This window comes from Xylocopa sonorina, chromosome 11 (assembly GCF_050948175.1).
Source record: "Xylocopa sonorina isolate GNS202 chromosome 11, iyXylSono1_principal, whole genome shotgun sequence".
Taxonomy (NCBI): Eukaryota; Metazoa; Arthropoda; class Insecta; order Hymenoptera; family Apidae; genus Xylocopa; species Xylocopa sonorina.
The window spans coordinates 1,821,695-1,835,404 of NC_135203.1; the positions used below are offsets into that span (position 1 = coordinate 1,821,695).

General features: G+C 46.2%; 2 protein-coding genes across 2 annotated transcripts in view; one reads left to right on the plus strand and one right to left on the minus strand.

Moving 5' to 3' along the window:
- The window catches only part of LOC143429091 (uncharacterized), a 324,872-nt gene that overhangs the window by 281,028 nt on the left and 30,134 nt on the right, over positions 1-13,710 (minus strand). The gene's annotated exons all lie outside the window — the stretch shown is intronic.
- The window catches only part of Mirr (iroquois-class homeodomain protein mirror), a 38,975-nt gene that overhangs the window by 20,034 nt on the left and 5,231 nt on the right, over positions 1-13,710 (plus strand). Inside the window, exon 3 of the mRNA XM_076904485.1 lies at positions 2,827-2,939. Coding sequence (XP_076760600.1) covers positions 2,827-2,939 — 113 coding nt within the window. The remainder of the gene's footprint in view (positions 1-2,826; positions 2,940-13,710) is intronic.

The following is a 13,710-nucleotide window of genomic DNA, read 5'->3' on the forward strand; positions in this document are numbered from 1 at the left end:
CGACTCGCGCTCGAGTGAACGTCCTTAAAACTTGGTTTAATTGCACACGCGGACGGTCGAAGATCCTTTGCGCTTTTAGTACAATCGTCGAACAGCGCAAAAAGCTGCACGAATTCTTATTAAGTTCTCTACTCTCTCCTATCGTCGGACACAAATTCCATCGATTTCTAATCGCCAATTAATAGTCGTGTACGTTTCATAGATAGTATATCTTACAGTAAAGTAGAAAATAGTTCCGTTGTCATCAAATTCTTATCATTTATTGCGCCGTCAGCATTGAGTCTCTATCTCATCTGCATCGCGCATTTTTACGCTCGCAATAAATATATTCGTTAAACACCGACAAATATTACTCAATTTCACACGCATCAGATAAGCTCGACGGGAGATGCGTTTCAATGTTCGACTCCCCGTTTCGCGTCCAATTGACCCTCGCGATGCTCGGGGTTAAAATGTCGCTCGTGCAGATGGCACTTCTTATCTCGGATACCGAGTTGCATCTCTGGTTAAAGAACGCGTCGTCGGTTGTCCAACTCGCGCGACACCGCTTGTCCGCTCTGTCGAAAGCGGATGTCGTAGCCGGGCGAATTTTTCCCCCCGTCGAACGAAAGAGTCGCGTCTCGTCGCGGCGAACACCCGCGAATCGTTCCGCAATAATCGAGATGTTATCGCCGGCGAAACGCTCGGGACAGCGGCGACGTTAATAACCGAGACGCGACAGGAGGGTGGAACGAAGAAGCGGGCGCAGGCTGGGATCGGGCGATCCGCCTGCATTCGACGGCTCGAAAGAGGTTATCGGACCACACACAAAGCGCATACAAGGAGAAAATAGCCGCGAAGCGTAAATTTATGAATCCGTCCTGCCGTAACAGTGGGACACTGTCGTGTTCGAACCCGTCGCCGTGCTCGGCCTGTTATCGTCGCTCTTTATGATCGAGCTTAAGGGGCGAGCCGTGTGGATCGCGGCCTCTCCTCGTAACCGGGGCAGCAGATTGCACACACAGGTTGCGCCGGTACCAACTTGGTACCACCGCGGCTAATGTTCGCGTGAGTTACGGGTACTTGCAGCAGCCATTCAACGTCGTTTCTAGAGATTCATAATTAATTGCAAATATTCGACTTTATTCGTTCTTGTTAAGCTTTAAGTAAGTATCTTTTGCGGTTCTAGGCGCATTTTCGCATCTTTCAATTAAATCTACAGACGCGCTGACATCGTTTATCAATAGACGATAGCAGGTTAAATCGATCGATTCAATGTATGATTAAGTAGTGTTGCGATAGCACTGAAATTTTCGAATTTATTGATGAAAAAATGGACACTCCGATAGGCTGGATTTCCACGAGAATTGATAATAAATATCACGGCACAATTGATGGATACGGTGCGAAACGATGGACCAGACTATTTCACTTCAATGTTCCCGAAAAATTTCGCCGAATCGATTTTAAAACACACAGTTTCCTATTAATACCGTAGAATATAAAATAATGGAACTGTCTGGTCCACATCGAATCCTTTAATTAACCTCCCCTTAACACACCTCAATTTGCCCCAGAAACAAAAATTTCGTATCTAATAAGAGAACGTTTCGATAACCACCAATAATATTACGTAACGTAGGTGCGCGACGCGTAAATACAGATCGTACTATTTAGAAAAAAAAAAAAAAATAGAAACGAGAACGTTCAGTATTCATGTACCGTTTCGTGCGATTTCGATGTAACACTTATTCGAGGGACGCGGATGGTTTCAACGGTCGAATTTCAAATTATTTTTCCTATGTAGAATCGCATGCCCGGGTCTCGTTCGCTTTCGAGTTCAGTTTAAACACGCGAAAATTACAGGGGTCGTGGAACGTTTCCGTATCGCCTCGAAATACACGCTGTTAAACGCGCGCGCATTTTCCTTCGCCGAGCCGAACTCCGGCGAGAACTCGGACCGTCCACTATTTTCGAGTGCTAATTACACCGGGTCCGGCGATGACTGCGCCATTCGAACACGGTGTATAATTAATGCCGTTAATGCAAGACTAATGCACGCGGAAGAAGGGTGACCAGCGGGGAGCAGAAATGTTTCACAAGGGTACGGAGGGGGTGGATGGAGCGTTCTATGGTTCTATTATTCCGTTACCCGATGAAGGTTTAAGTGCGCTTGGTGTATAGTGTATATATCGAGGATCCGTCGCAATTACGGGTTAGAGAAACAAACATCCGCTGCACGCATCGGTTCGAATTATTATTATCGCTGCTTTGCCAGCGATTTTTCTCATTATCCGCCGTTGAATCGAGCACGAGGATCGAGCACGGCCGTATAACCGCGTCCTTATAAAACTGGATATTTCCGTCCGTCCGAACAGTCGCGCGCTATTTCGACATTAAATACACCGAGCATCATCGATGAACGTAAGCGAATAATTAAGCATTTCTCGAACGATCGATCGAACGTTCGGACGCCTTTTCTATATCTAATATCGCGAGTATCGCGGCGGTACGCGCATAAACGGAGTTAATATTAAAGATTTCGCGGAACGGCCACTTAATATTGATAAGAGTCATTGGAGCGTTGAAAAACCGGCGACACCGGATCCCGTTCCTTAGTAGGAATTACAGAAATTACGGATACTTACGGTCCCCGATAGCCGATTCGGAGGATAGATCCGGCGATCTGTACGTTTCGCTATAATTGTAGTCGAGCGTTCCAGTTCGAAACGACCTCCGGCTATAATCGTGCATCGAACGCGGGGGGAATTCGACTTTTTCAGCCGCTCTAATTACATATGCGAGCCGTTGCGACGTTATTAACAAGTATAATTGCTTTGCTTGCAGGCTGCTGGCCTCGATCTGAAGGAGAATCTTGGGGCAGGAGCCGCGGCCGCGTGGCCTTATCCATCCGTGTATCATCCTTACGACGCCGCCTTCGCCAGCTACCCCTTCAATGGGTGAGTCTCTCGCTAAATCTTCGACGCGAACCACCTGCTCTCTAAACAAATAATCGAGAAATCAGAACGGTTCCACGTCCAAGGAATTGGAAGAAATTCACGTTCACCAACCGGCAGGGCAATAAACCGTGCCCAACTTCTAAATGTCGCGTATCGCTTTGGGTAATTAGGGGATCACGTTTATGGACTATTCGAAAAGAAATACCGCGTATTTAAAGTAGCGGATGCATTCGCGAAACGTCCCAGTGGAGGCTCCCAAAGCACCGTATATTTCACCGATACGGTGATAAAAATCGCCGGTTACGTATAGGATGTACCCTGGCCCGCTCGAAACAATGTAATCGTTTAATAAAACACTTTCGAGGCATCGAAGCCTGAACAGGTAATTCCGTAATGATTTTAAGTGGCGTTAAGTAGCGTTAAAAGTCACGGTGAACGACAACACGGCGTGGGTACAGGTACTCTCGACATGGTCGAGCAGGTAGCAGCGTACGCGTATCAAACGAACACGAGACCGGTATACACTTCCTTCGATCGAATGCCCGCTGGTCTCTGAAACAATTTTTAAAGGCGGCGAGGACGCGAGGGTCTGGTACGGCGACAAAATTCAGAGGAACGAGCATTTTTATCAAACAATTATTTATTGGTTTATTTTATCGCTGGGTCATTTTTCTTTCAAAGCTCTGATTACAATAGGTCATCTCGTAAATAGTAGTGTTTTTTTTTCATCTTGATTCGATAAAACGCTGTAATATTGTTTATAAGTGTACATATAAAAAAAGCAAACACTCTCGGAGAAGGAAGAGTTCTTCGAATCGAGTACCAGAAGTATTTGGGTCTTTTTTTTTAAGTCGTAAGAAAATTCTTAAGTCTGTGCCAGTGAGAAGTGAGATTCACTCGAGGCGTTGCGCGTTTTATGAATACGCCACGAGGAACATTCCAAGAACAGAGTCCGGATGCGAGGAAGTGGCAAAAGTTGTTTTCCAAATTTTTAAACAACCAGTCCGAAGCGAACGACGAGACTCGGTATAACATTCGCGCAATAATTTCTTCTATTTCGAGAGACGAGACGAACGATGTAAAAGAAGAATGAAAAATCAGAAATAATTCTGACGAACGACCGAAGCAATTATTTTTAAATCTAAATTACTTGGAACGGAACAATCGAGTAATTGCGCGCGTTACATTTCTTCCCTCGCGCACAGTGCAATCCTCTACTCATTACCTGGGCATCGCTCGCGTTCCTACTTGACACGCGAACGGGACTTAAAAAAACACACAACGCGACGTAACGCGGAAAGTTTTTCTTCGGAATTATCTAAATCCCCTCCGTTTTTCCCCGCGCGTGAAATCTCTGGACGATTTAGAAGCGGAGTACGGGTCAACCCCTTCGCTCCGACGCGCGGAGATTCGCTCCCTGCCGGCTTCTGGATCTCGTCGGCGGTCTCGAGCGTTTCCTCGAGCGCGCGCTGCCCCGATAACAGCGCGACAGCGAAACACATAAACATTCCAATAAATTAGTGCTCCGGTGACCCGGGACTGTCGCCTTGGGCGTTTTTATTCTCGCGGTTCGCGCTCGAATCGGTCAACGCGTGTCGTTACGCGGCCGGTGAAAGGTCTCGACCGGGCTGATAAGTCGGTATCGTATCATCGTACGCTCCGGGGCGAGATTACCAATATTCGGAGCCGAGCGGCCTGTCGACAGCGTCGAGCTTTGTCAGATAATTAGCCCGGCTATCTACGTTTCCGGCCCCGTTCTGCGTCGCTGAATTTTTCAATTTTTTCCCTCCCCCTCCGGCCACTCCACCCCCCGTCCTCTGCTTTCTCGCATTGCCCTCGTCGCGGCGTTATCAACGCCACCGTGACGGGACGCGTCTAGGGACGCGCGAAACTGAAACGCCCCGAGCGATTTGTAAAGCGCGCTTTTACGACTTATTAATGGCACTCGTGATTGTTTCTGCGCGACAATTGCGAAACTGGCGAGCAGCCGGGATTTTTGGAGAGCTTCTCGTCCGCGATAAACGCCGTTCAACTCTGCCTTCTCTGCTTTTACGTAATGCAACGATGCATACTTTGCGTTCCTTAATTTTTTCCCTTCAATTATAACCATTATATTCGTCGATTATTTTTATTAAGCCGCGGTATCGTAAACGAGATAAGAATGGTGGTCGCGTTGATTGAAAGTCGTTTCTTCGATTTTAATTAACAATCGTTTCAAATTAAAATTGGCACTAATTCGATATTATCGTCGATATCGACCGGGAGGGGTCAAAGAGCGCCGATTGCTCTTGGAGAGTTCCTCGTCTGGAAAATCGCGAACGCGTAACCGCTTTCGCCATCGAGAAGCGAGTGTGACAAACAAGCGTGCGTCTCGTCTCCTGTCCCGACACGTTACGCGGCACGTTTCGCGTCTCTTATTTTCTCGACGAGCGCGCAGGATAGAGTTGCGTAAGGGCATCCGATCTCGATCAATTTGTGCCCCAACCCCCCTCCTTTCCGTTTCGCTATCTGGTCCGACGAAACGCGACGTCGCGGTCACGTATCATCCGGCGACCCCCGGCGGTGGATCCGGCGACGTCGCGGTGTCACCTCGTGGAATCTATACCTAGTGTGCCGCGTGACGCACTTCCGGCGGAGACTGCTTCGTATGCAAGGAAGCGATCGGGTACTACAGCTTGCTTAGCATCCATTCGGTCTAGTCGCTTCGCGCACCGGGTCTTCCTTTACGGAGACCTACCGCCGGTCTCCGCACCGGAACCGCGATAACAATTACCGGAAGATCCGGGTGTATGCACCTGTGAGCTACGAGACGTCTCCGCTCGTCGAACCACGTGGAACGACGCCTCTAGCCTTTATTTTATATCTCGACTCGTATCTTCGATTGCGTTTCTTTTCCTCTTTTGTCCTGTCCCGCGAGAATGCATTCAGTTTGGTCTGAGATTTCTTTAAGAATGCCGGTTGTGAGCGATACGCACTGTATTTTATATAAATGGTATGTATATATGTAGGTGTTATAGCTTGAAATAACCACGAGACACGCTATTCGAGTGGTTGCATATTCAGTAGAATCGAGTATGTTTTCGAAAAAGGAGAAAACAAAAATTTAGCGATTCCTTCTTTAGCTGTTCGGATAACATGGTATCGTTCGAATGCTTTCGTCGCTCGTTGCATATTCAGCCTTTTAAAAGGTTGTGCCACATCTGTTCTACATGAATTAGATTGTACACTTAGGTAATTCTTAATTATTCGTGTTAGGTCACGGTGGTGCGATATCGATTTCCATTTTGTTATTTCGCTCGACGTGAAACAAAAAGTTTCAATTTCTCTCCCGCGTGTAATTCGAAACTCTACCTCAATTATTCAAGCAAAGAATTAAGTTGTTACGAGACTCTTACGAATTTTCCTGTCGTACGAATACGATTGATTTCGTCCTCCACGGAATAGCGAGGGAAGAATCAGCTGTTCACGCTGATGCGCGTTACAAATACATATTTAAATTTCCCGCGGAAGTGATTGATGCGCCGCGTTATACACGATTTGTCTTAATTTCTCGCGCGCGTAATTCCATTTGTCAAGATAAACGGAACTGACTGATACACCGCTCCTCCTTTTCCGTTCGGCTTTTCAGCGGACACTTGCTTGAGCGGCGCGCTGATTAATACACTCGACGGATTGATGGGCGAAGATAGCGAGCTACGATTACGCCGACAACACATTGTCCGCGTTTCTTCGAGCAACCGAACGATCGATCGAATTTTAATTTACCACGATATCAATGAAATCAATTTTCTTCCGTTACAGGTAACATCGCGCGGTGTCAATGAGTATAGAATAATTTAGCTGGCGTCATTAAATGGAGATGACTATTTTACACCTCGATCTAACTAAACTTAATTGCCAACGTGGATAATGTGTTCAGAACAATGCTTATTAACGGCTGTAGCAATTCGGAGGAATTAAAGGGACGGTCAGCTATGCGCTATTTAAGAGTAAATTGCGATTAAGGGTTAAATTAGCTTACGCTCGAGTGGAACGTTCTATATCTGAATTCCTTGTTTTGCTACGTTTCCTTTTCCTTTTATATTTTTTCTAACAACATAACTATTCCATCTACAATATTCCAAATACCTGTTATTATTATTTTTATCTTGTTTCCCCCTTATGCATTTAGCAATTACACACGCACTGTTCTACAAGCGATGATAATCGTGACAGCAGCGATCGTAAAGACTTCCTCCACCCTCTCGTATTCGCGAATCGTTTGCATACGAGTCCATTTGTCGCGGCCGGGTCGACACGTTATCGAAGCCTTTCCTCTCGAATAATAAAAGCCGCATGGCACCAGATTTATTTCTGCGCCATGACACGATACAAATTCATCGACGTCGCCGGAATCGCCAGACGCGCGGGATACTTACCCCGTCGCGCGTGCAACCCCGCTGCTCTCTCGCCCTCTATCGAACAACTTTGTACTTCGCCAACGTCCGATACCTTCCTCGAGCGTATAGCAATCGTTGCGTCGATGTACGCCTCGCTCGCCACCGTTTTAGCCACCGTTATTTACATAACGGGGACCTCGTGTCCGCGTACACTGTGTACCGGGTGAATTTTTACATTTTTTCGCGACTGACGATAATGCTCGCTTGTTGTCCGCGAACAGATAATTATTTATGAAATAAGTCGAGATACCGTGGTGATGATTGCGACTTCGTATTCCGAAAACTTGAAATTGATACTTAGTTCGCGGTAGCTTCGAATAATTAGTTGAAAGCAAACATTTCTTGCCTTCTACTTCTAGTTCAACCCTTTCGCGATGTCTATTTTCTTATATTTTTATTTTTTGATTCAAGCGTTACACGATTACTTTCTAGCCACGGATTGGAATATCATATTTTCGAACGAGCGAATGTCTCTACAAGTGAAAACATTTCAGTACGTTCAATCTGCTTTCGACTATCAAACAGAACCGTATGAAAATGCGCGATTAAACTATTCATACAGCGGTAACAACTCGAAAACTCGATCGTAGAATACGACATAAACGCGGTCGCATCCATATGCATACGCTTTCTCCCCGTAACCCTTTCGAGTGCAGAAGGGCAATTAGGAAGATCGAAGCAGCGGGAAGAAATAGAAACGGTCGCGGCGAGACGGGAGCGAAGAGGAGCGAGCGCGTTATGCCAGGGCGCGCGCGCTCCGACGTACGCTTGACATAAGCATACAAAAAGCCAATAATGCAGAGTTGGCATGCACGGCCGCGAGGTCTCGGGATCGTGCGGGTTAACGGTCTCGCCTTTCCGGCGGATTGGCCCTGCTTCCGGGGACATATAGGGTAAACAATAAGAAACAAGCGGCCGGTGTGTAGGCGCGCTCGTGCCGGTTGTACGAACGCGTTGGCCGCGCTTTTACGTGCGCTGCTCCTATGTCCGGCTTCGGTTTCCACCCGCCACCCGCGTCACCGTCGATTCGTCGATACGTATTAATAAGTGTGTCCGTACAACGACCGATGTGTCGGCACGCGTTGCGGGCTCGAGACCGCGTTTAAGGACGTACGAACGCCGCGCGAATCTTAATGCTCTGACCACCGCGCGACTATGGTCGTCTTCGCGCCAGCTAACAGGTGCACCGAGCGATTTCTGTCGCGAGCTACGTGGAAAATGTTCGCTGTGTCATCCGACGACTGAGAATAGCTACGTTTTACGTCACTGAAGAGTACCAGAACAACGTTCCAGGCGTGGTTTGCCACTTTTCGCGTCGATCGCTTCTTCAACCCCTAACTGGTTACGCGATGCGTAGGAATTCAGCTTCGTTACGGTGTTTCAGTGTTTCTGGTACAATTATGTTCTGGTTTTTGGGGGGAATTAAATATGTGGGAGTTGAAGACGTCGACTGATGATATGCGTAGAGTGGAATAAGTAGCTGTGAAGAATTTGTCGCGATTCTGAAAAAAAGTGTCGAGATATTGTATTTTTGTTGTTGTTGTTGTTGTTTTTGCAAGGAAATGAAGGCGCGCGTAAAAGAACAATTCGATTCTTTTATTATTTTATAAAAATTGTCAGGGGCTCTTTAACATTCGAGATTAGATCTAGCCTTTCGTTATGCAACGATATATTTTCCTACCTCCAAATTCGCGAGAACGAAAAATGCTTTAACCGCACGCCTTTGTCAGGCTTATCGGTTCGTTAAATGCTTATACAGCTTACGATAAAGTGGTCGCTAAACGAGCAATGTGAAGAAAAACAAGTTTCCCGTACACGGCTGGGAAGTGCGTGTATCTCGATCCGTCCATCCGACACGTGAGTCATAAGCAGAAATTTATTAGGGCCCCCCCACCCCGGTGACCAGCTCCGTACATTTAATTACGTTTGGCTGGCCGACATTAAACCTTGACGTATCAATCTCGATCATCGAAGGAGCACGTCAGATTACTATTTGACGAGTTATTGCCAACGGGGCCCTTTATTTGCCCGCCGACAGAAATTGGCTCTTAGTCGAATTGATTCCCAACGATAGCCGCGTCCATTTCCCACGAATTCGATAAGATTAAACGGCGTTTTAACACGAAAAGGTCCCTTCGTTACACGATTGTGAAACGTCTCCTCTCTGCACTTCGCCTTTGTAGCACGAGCAAGAAAGAGAAGAAGGGATATATATGTATATATGTAGTAGTTTTAGAATCGAGAGGACATTGTGCGCGCATTTATTTACCAAACGTAGAACGATACGAATAGCGATCCTATCGTAGACAGTTTAGCGTTGCCAACAGCCGATGTACGTTCCGACGATAAGATCGCTTATTTGATTTACGCCGCGAGTACGCTGCCAACCCCTTCAGAGAGCCCCACCAAATATTTGCCGTCTTCGCTCGCAATGGAATTACATCGAGCCGTACCGCGGGCGCATCTGATTCAACCTCTGCTCAGACATCTAACAAGATTGTCTGTCGATCCGCGCCTATACGTTATCCACGCTATAGGCGAACGCGCGGCACCGTTCACTTCCGTGTCCATATTTTGAAATCTTTATAGTTCCCGTCCTCCTTCTACTGCAACGGCTCGGTTCTAAATCCGAATTACCGGTCTTCGTACCAACCGGAGGAATTGGCGTCACTTTAAAAGCGCGAGTCAACCAAACGATATTTGTTCTCGCCTGTACAGATTGCCACGCGAAAATGTCGCTAGACGAAAATGGTAGACTTTATTGCCAGTAAAATTGCCGGTACAACGTTTCGCGTCACGCCGCGAAGTTCAATCTGCATTAAATAATGCTCAAATCGGCGAAACTCCGGGACCGAGTCAAAGTGTTACGATAGAATATTTTAATTTGGCGGTTACGTCGAACTTTTTCTTTTATCAGCTCTGTCTGCTCGTTTTACCGAACACCGTGACGCAAAATGTTCTTCGTTTGTCGGATGGAAGTTTTATTTTTGGCGTAACTATTATAAGACAGACGACTATACGTGTCGCGACACGTATCGTATCGAACGTGTTAGCAGTTCGAAAGTGGAACTTGGAAATTACGATAGCGTTATATAATCCTCATTTTTTTTTTAGTTTGTCCATGGTTATATTTTAATGTTAACTAAATCGCAAGAAACGTTGCTCCCTCGAATAAGGGGTGGGTTAAGGCGTCCTTGCAGTTGAGGCTCCCTCTGCGTCAGAAATAAACTTGTTCGCGTTCTTCTAATAAATGTGCATACATTTATACATGAACATATACACACACGTATTATGCGATAACGTAATTATATTTTATAAATATGAAGTACTTGCACCGTTGCTATTATGCAGACGCTTGGATACATATAAATTGCTTACTTGTTTTGTTGCTTATTCACGTGAACAAAGTCGCGTTTACTCTACGTCAACACTTTTATTCGACGTGACAGGGAATCTAAAGGTTATGCCCTACCTGTATCGAACGAATTTATTCGGAACGAGCATCGAAGTTGCTAAAAAGAAAAGAATAGTAATCCACGTCGCTCCACCTTTTGAGATTTCAATTTAGAATAAAAGATGCTCTGTCATTTGTCTATCAAAAATTGCGTTTCGCTTCAGTTTCTTTTCTATCACATCCGATTCGCTGGCAATACTAGCCACCCTTTACTTTCTCAACATAGCCTCGAATCTTAATTCCCCGTTTCATCGATCTTCGCCAACCAATCGCTCAAAGTAACGAATTCATACCCGCCGATAGAGGGTCCCCGGAAGACTCGTTCGCTCGTCAAGCTGAACTAAACTCGAACGGTAACCGGGAATATTCAGAGGGGCTAATGAGCCCAGAGGCCAGCAGCGCGCGTTCAGTCCAGGACGCGTCACGTCCCGCGATGATGTACGGCCGTTTAATGACCCGGTTCCGGTCCTGGGGGTGGTTTTTGCCCCAGCAAAGGGGCAGCCTGTGAAAAGTCACCGACACGCGTTTTTCGTTAGCTGGGACACATCGCCGCCCCTCTAGACCAGCTCTCTTTCTCCTCCCTTCCTTTAAATCTTCGACGTGCGGATGACAGCGTTTCGTCGACTCGCTGCCGCGCCTCCTCGCGCTTTTCCCATTAGCCTTAATGGACGCAGATTAGTCGGCCGTGAGCTCAGATTTAATGACGCGGCCGCACCCCTCTGCCCCGATATACTCGCCTGCAGCGAGAACCGCCGACCTGGTGAACGCTTTTATGGATAACAAGTGTCAAAAGGTCACCTGGGTGCCCTCCTGGCATGGGCGAGGGAATTCTACCGGGGATTTATAGGTCGATCGAGTAATGAATTCTGTTTTAGTAGCCTGGCGCTCTGGGGATCTTGGAATTCTTGCGGAATACCGCTGAGAATTCAAATCGATCTACTCTGCGCTACTTGTTTAACTATTTGGTTGTAGAACGCGAGCGTGATCCTTCAGCTGCGATCGGTATTGTAAGTTTTGTTTATCGCTAGTTGTACTACGTCCTCTGTAACGTGTTAAGTAGTAGATATCGTTCCTATAATCAGACATTAGCTTTAATCAGCTATTCCGCTTTGAAAATTGTAGCGTCACGCGTCGCAATCAGGATAATTACTTAGACAGGCGGACATTTTTTCGAACGTACACGTGTCCTTCTCACGCAGAGGCTCGCTCGAGCCATGAATTACACGCTCTACTCGGCGCGTGCTTAATCCAGCTTCTAAACACTCGTCGGTGAACGCTGCGAGGGCGCAACGGCGGACAAGTGTTAACCGTGAAACTACCCGAGAGCTCCGTCGTTTCACTTTTGCAAATTTTCGCGAGCGAACCGCGGCAACGGGCGGCGGCGAGTAATCTCGTCCGGCTATAATTCAACGCCGACTGACTTTAATCGCGGCCTCAACGGCTCGCTCCGTGCCCCGTGATGGATTTAAACGATCGTGTGACAAAGTAGCGGGCCGTGTATCATTTTATATAAACTCGGTTATCCGTGGAACAGCGACAGCGAAAGGGAGAGATTGTATAATATGCGCCGCGTTTGTGTAAGCGCGCGTACGAACTACCCAGGCCTGGCAGCGATCTTTTAAACAGAGGCCTCGCGTTCAGCGGCTGGTGGGTTTACGATCGATCTGTCACGTCGCGAGCAACTGGTAATAAAGTTGGATGTGGAACAACCGACTGTCACCACGTTCGCAAAACTTCCTCACGACACGTTGCGGCCCTCGGAGCTACTCCTAACAGCTTAACGTGACGGCATTGGTACACGCTTTTTACCGAGAGTCACCTCTCGAGCGCAAAGGGCTGAAAAGTCAAACACGAATGGACAGTTATTGTACTCGAATACTTTTCATTAACCGTAAGTTGAGGACTATAACTTGGAAACATTGTACAGATAAATACGGATCGCAAAGTAATTTTAAAATTTTAGTTAATTCATCCTGGAAATTTTTCAGAATTTTCTTTATGAAGACAATTTGTATAAAAAAATATACTTTTTCTCTATATTTAATAAATGGACATTGGTTCTCAATGTTTGATAGCATTTAATTACAAAACAAGTAGAACAGTTTCGACAAAAAACTACTTAAAACCCCGATTGACCCATATTAAAATTATCAGAAATTCGAGGCGCTATATATCTGAAGATAACAATTTTTATTTAATGAAACTTAGCTAGTTAGAAGCGGAAGACACTTCTCCTGGAAATGATTTTCGAATCATCTCGTTCCAACTTCCGGTTCTCAAGATATCGTCGTGTAAAGGGAAGGGTAATTTTTAATCGTTTACGAAAGGACTCAGATCTCTCTGTCGCTCTAGTCACTGATCTACCTCAATCGACAATCACGTGGGCTGGTCAGTGCCAGACAGCTGCCAGACGCATTTTTACTATTACTATTAGCGCGTACGCATTTCCAGGAAAATATCTGGGTCAAGTGATTTATTCGCGGCCATCTTGCGCGCCGCGAAAACTTTGCGCCCTTATATCTCAGCAACGGATTGAGATATGCGGATGAAACAAAAACTGATCTCACTGGCGTTATTTTCTCTATCCATTCGAGGGTTATCGGTGATCAAATTTCTCATATTCTTTTCGGAGCTGTTTATAACATAGTATAGTATAATTATAACCTAGTTGAGTATAATTGCATTTTTTTGTCGCGCAACGAGTAGTACCGCCTTTGGGACAGCATCGCGCTGTTTGTAGGTGTAGGAGATTTTTTTCGTTCCAGAGCTGTATAGTTGATTGTAAATACACTTTGTGTGCGTATTGGTGGAAGTTGGAGTGATTTTAATCCAACGCGAGCACGATATAGAGTGGCTCGGTTTTAGGCGAGTGAGATCG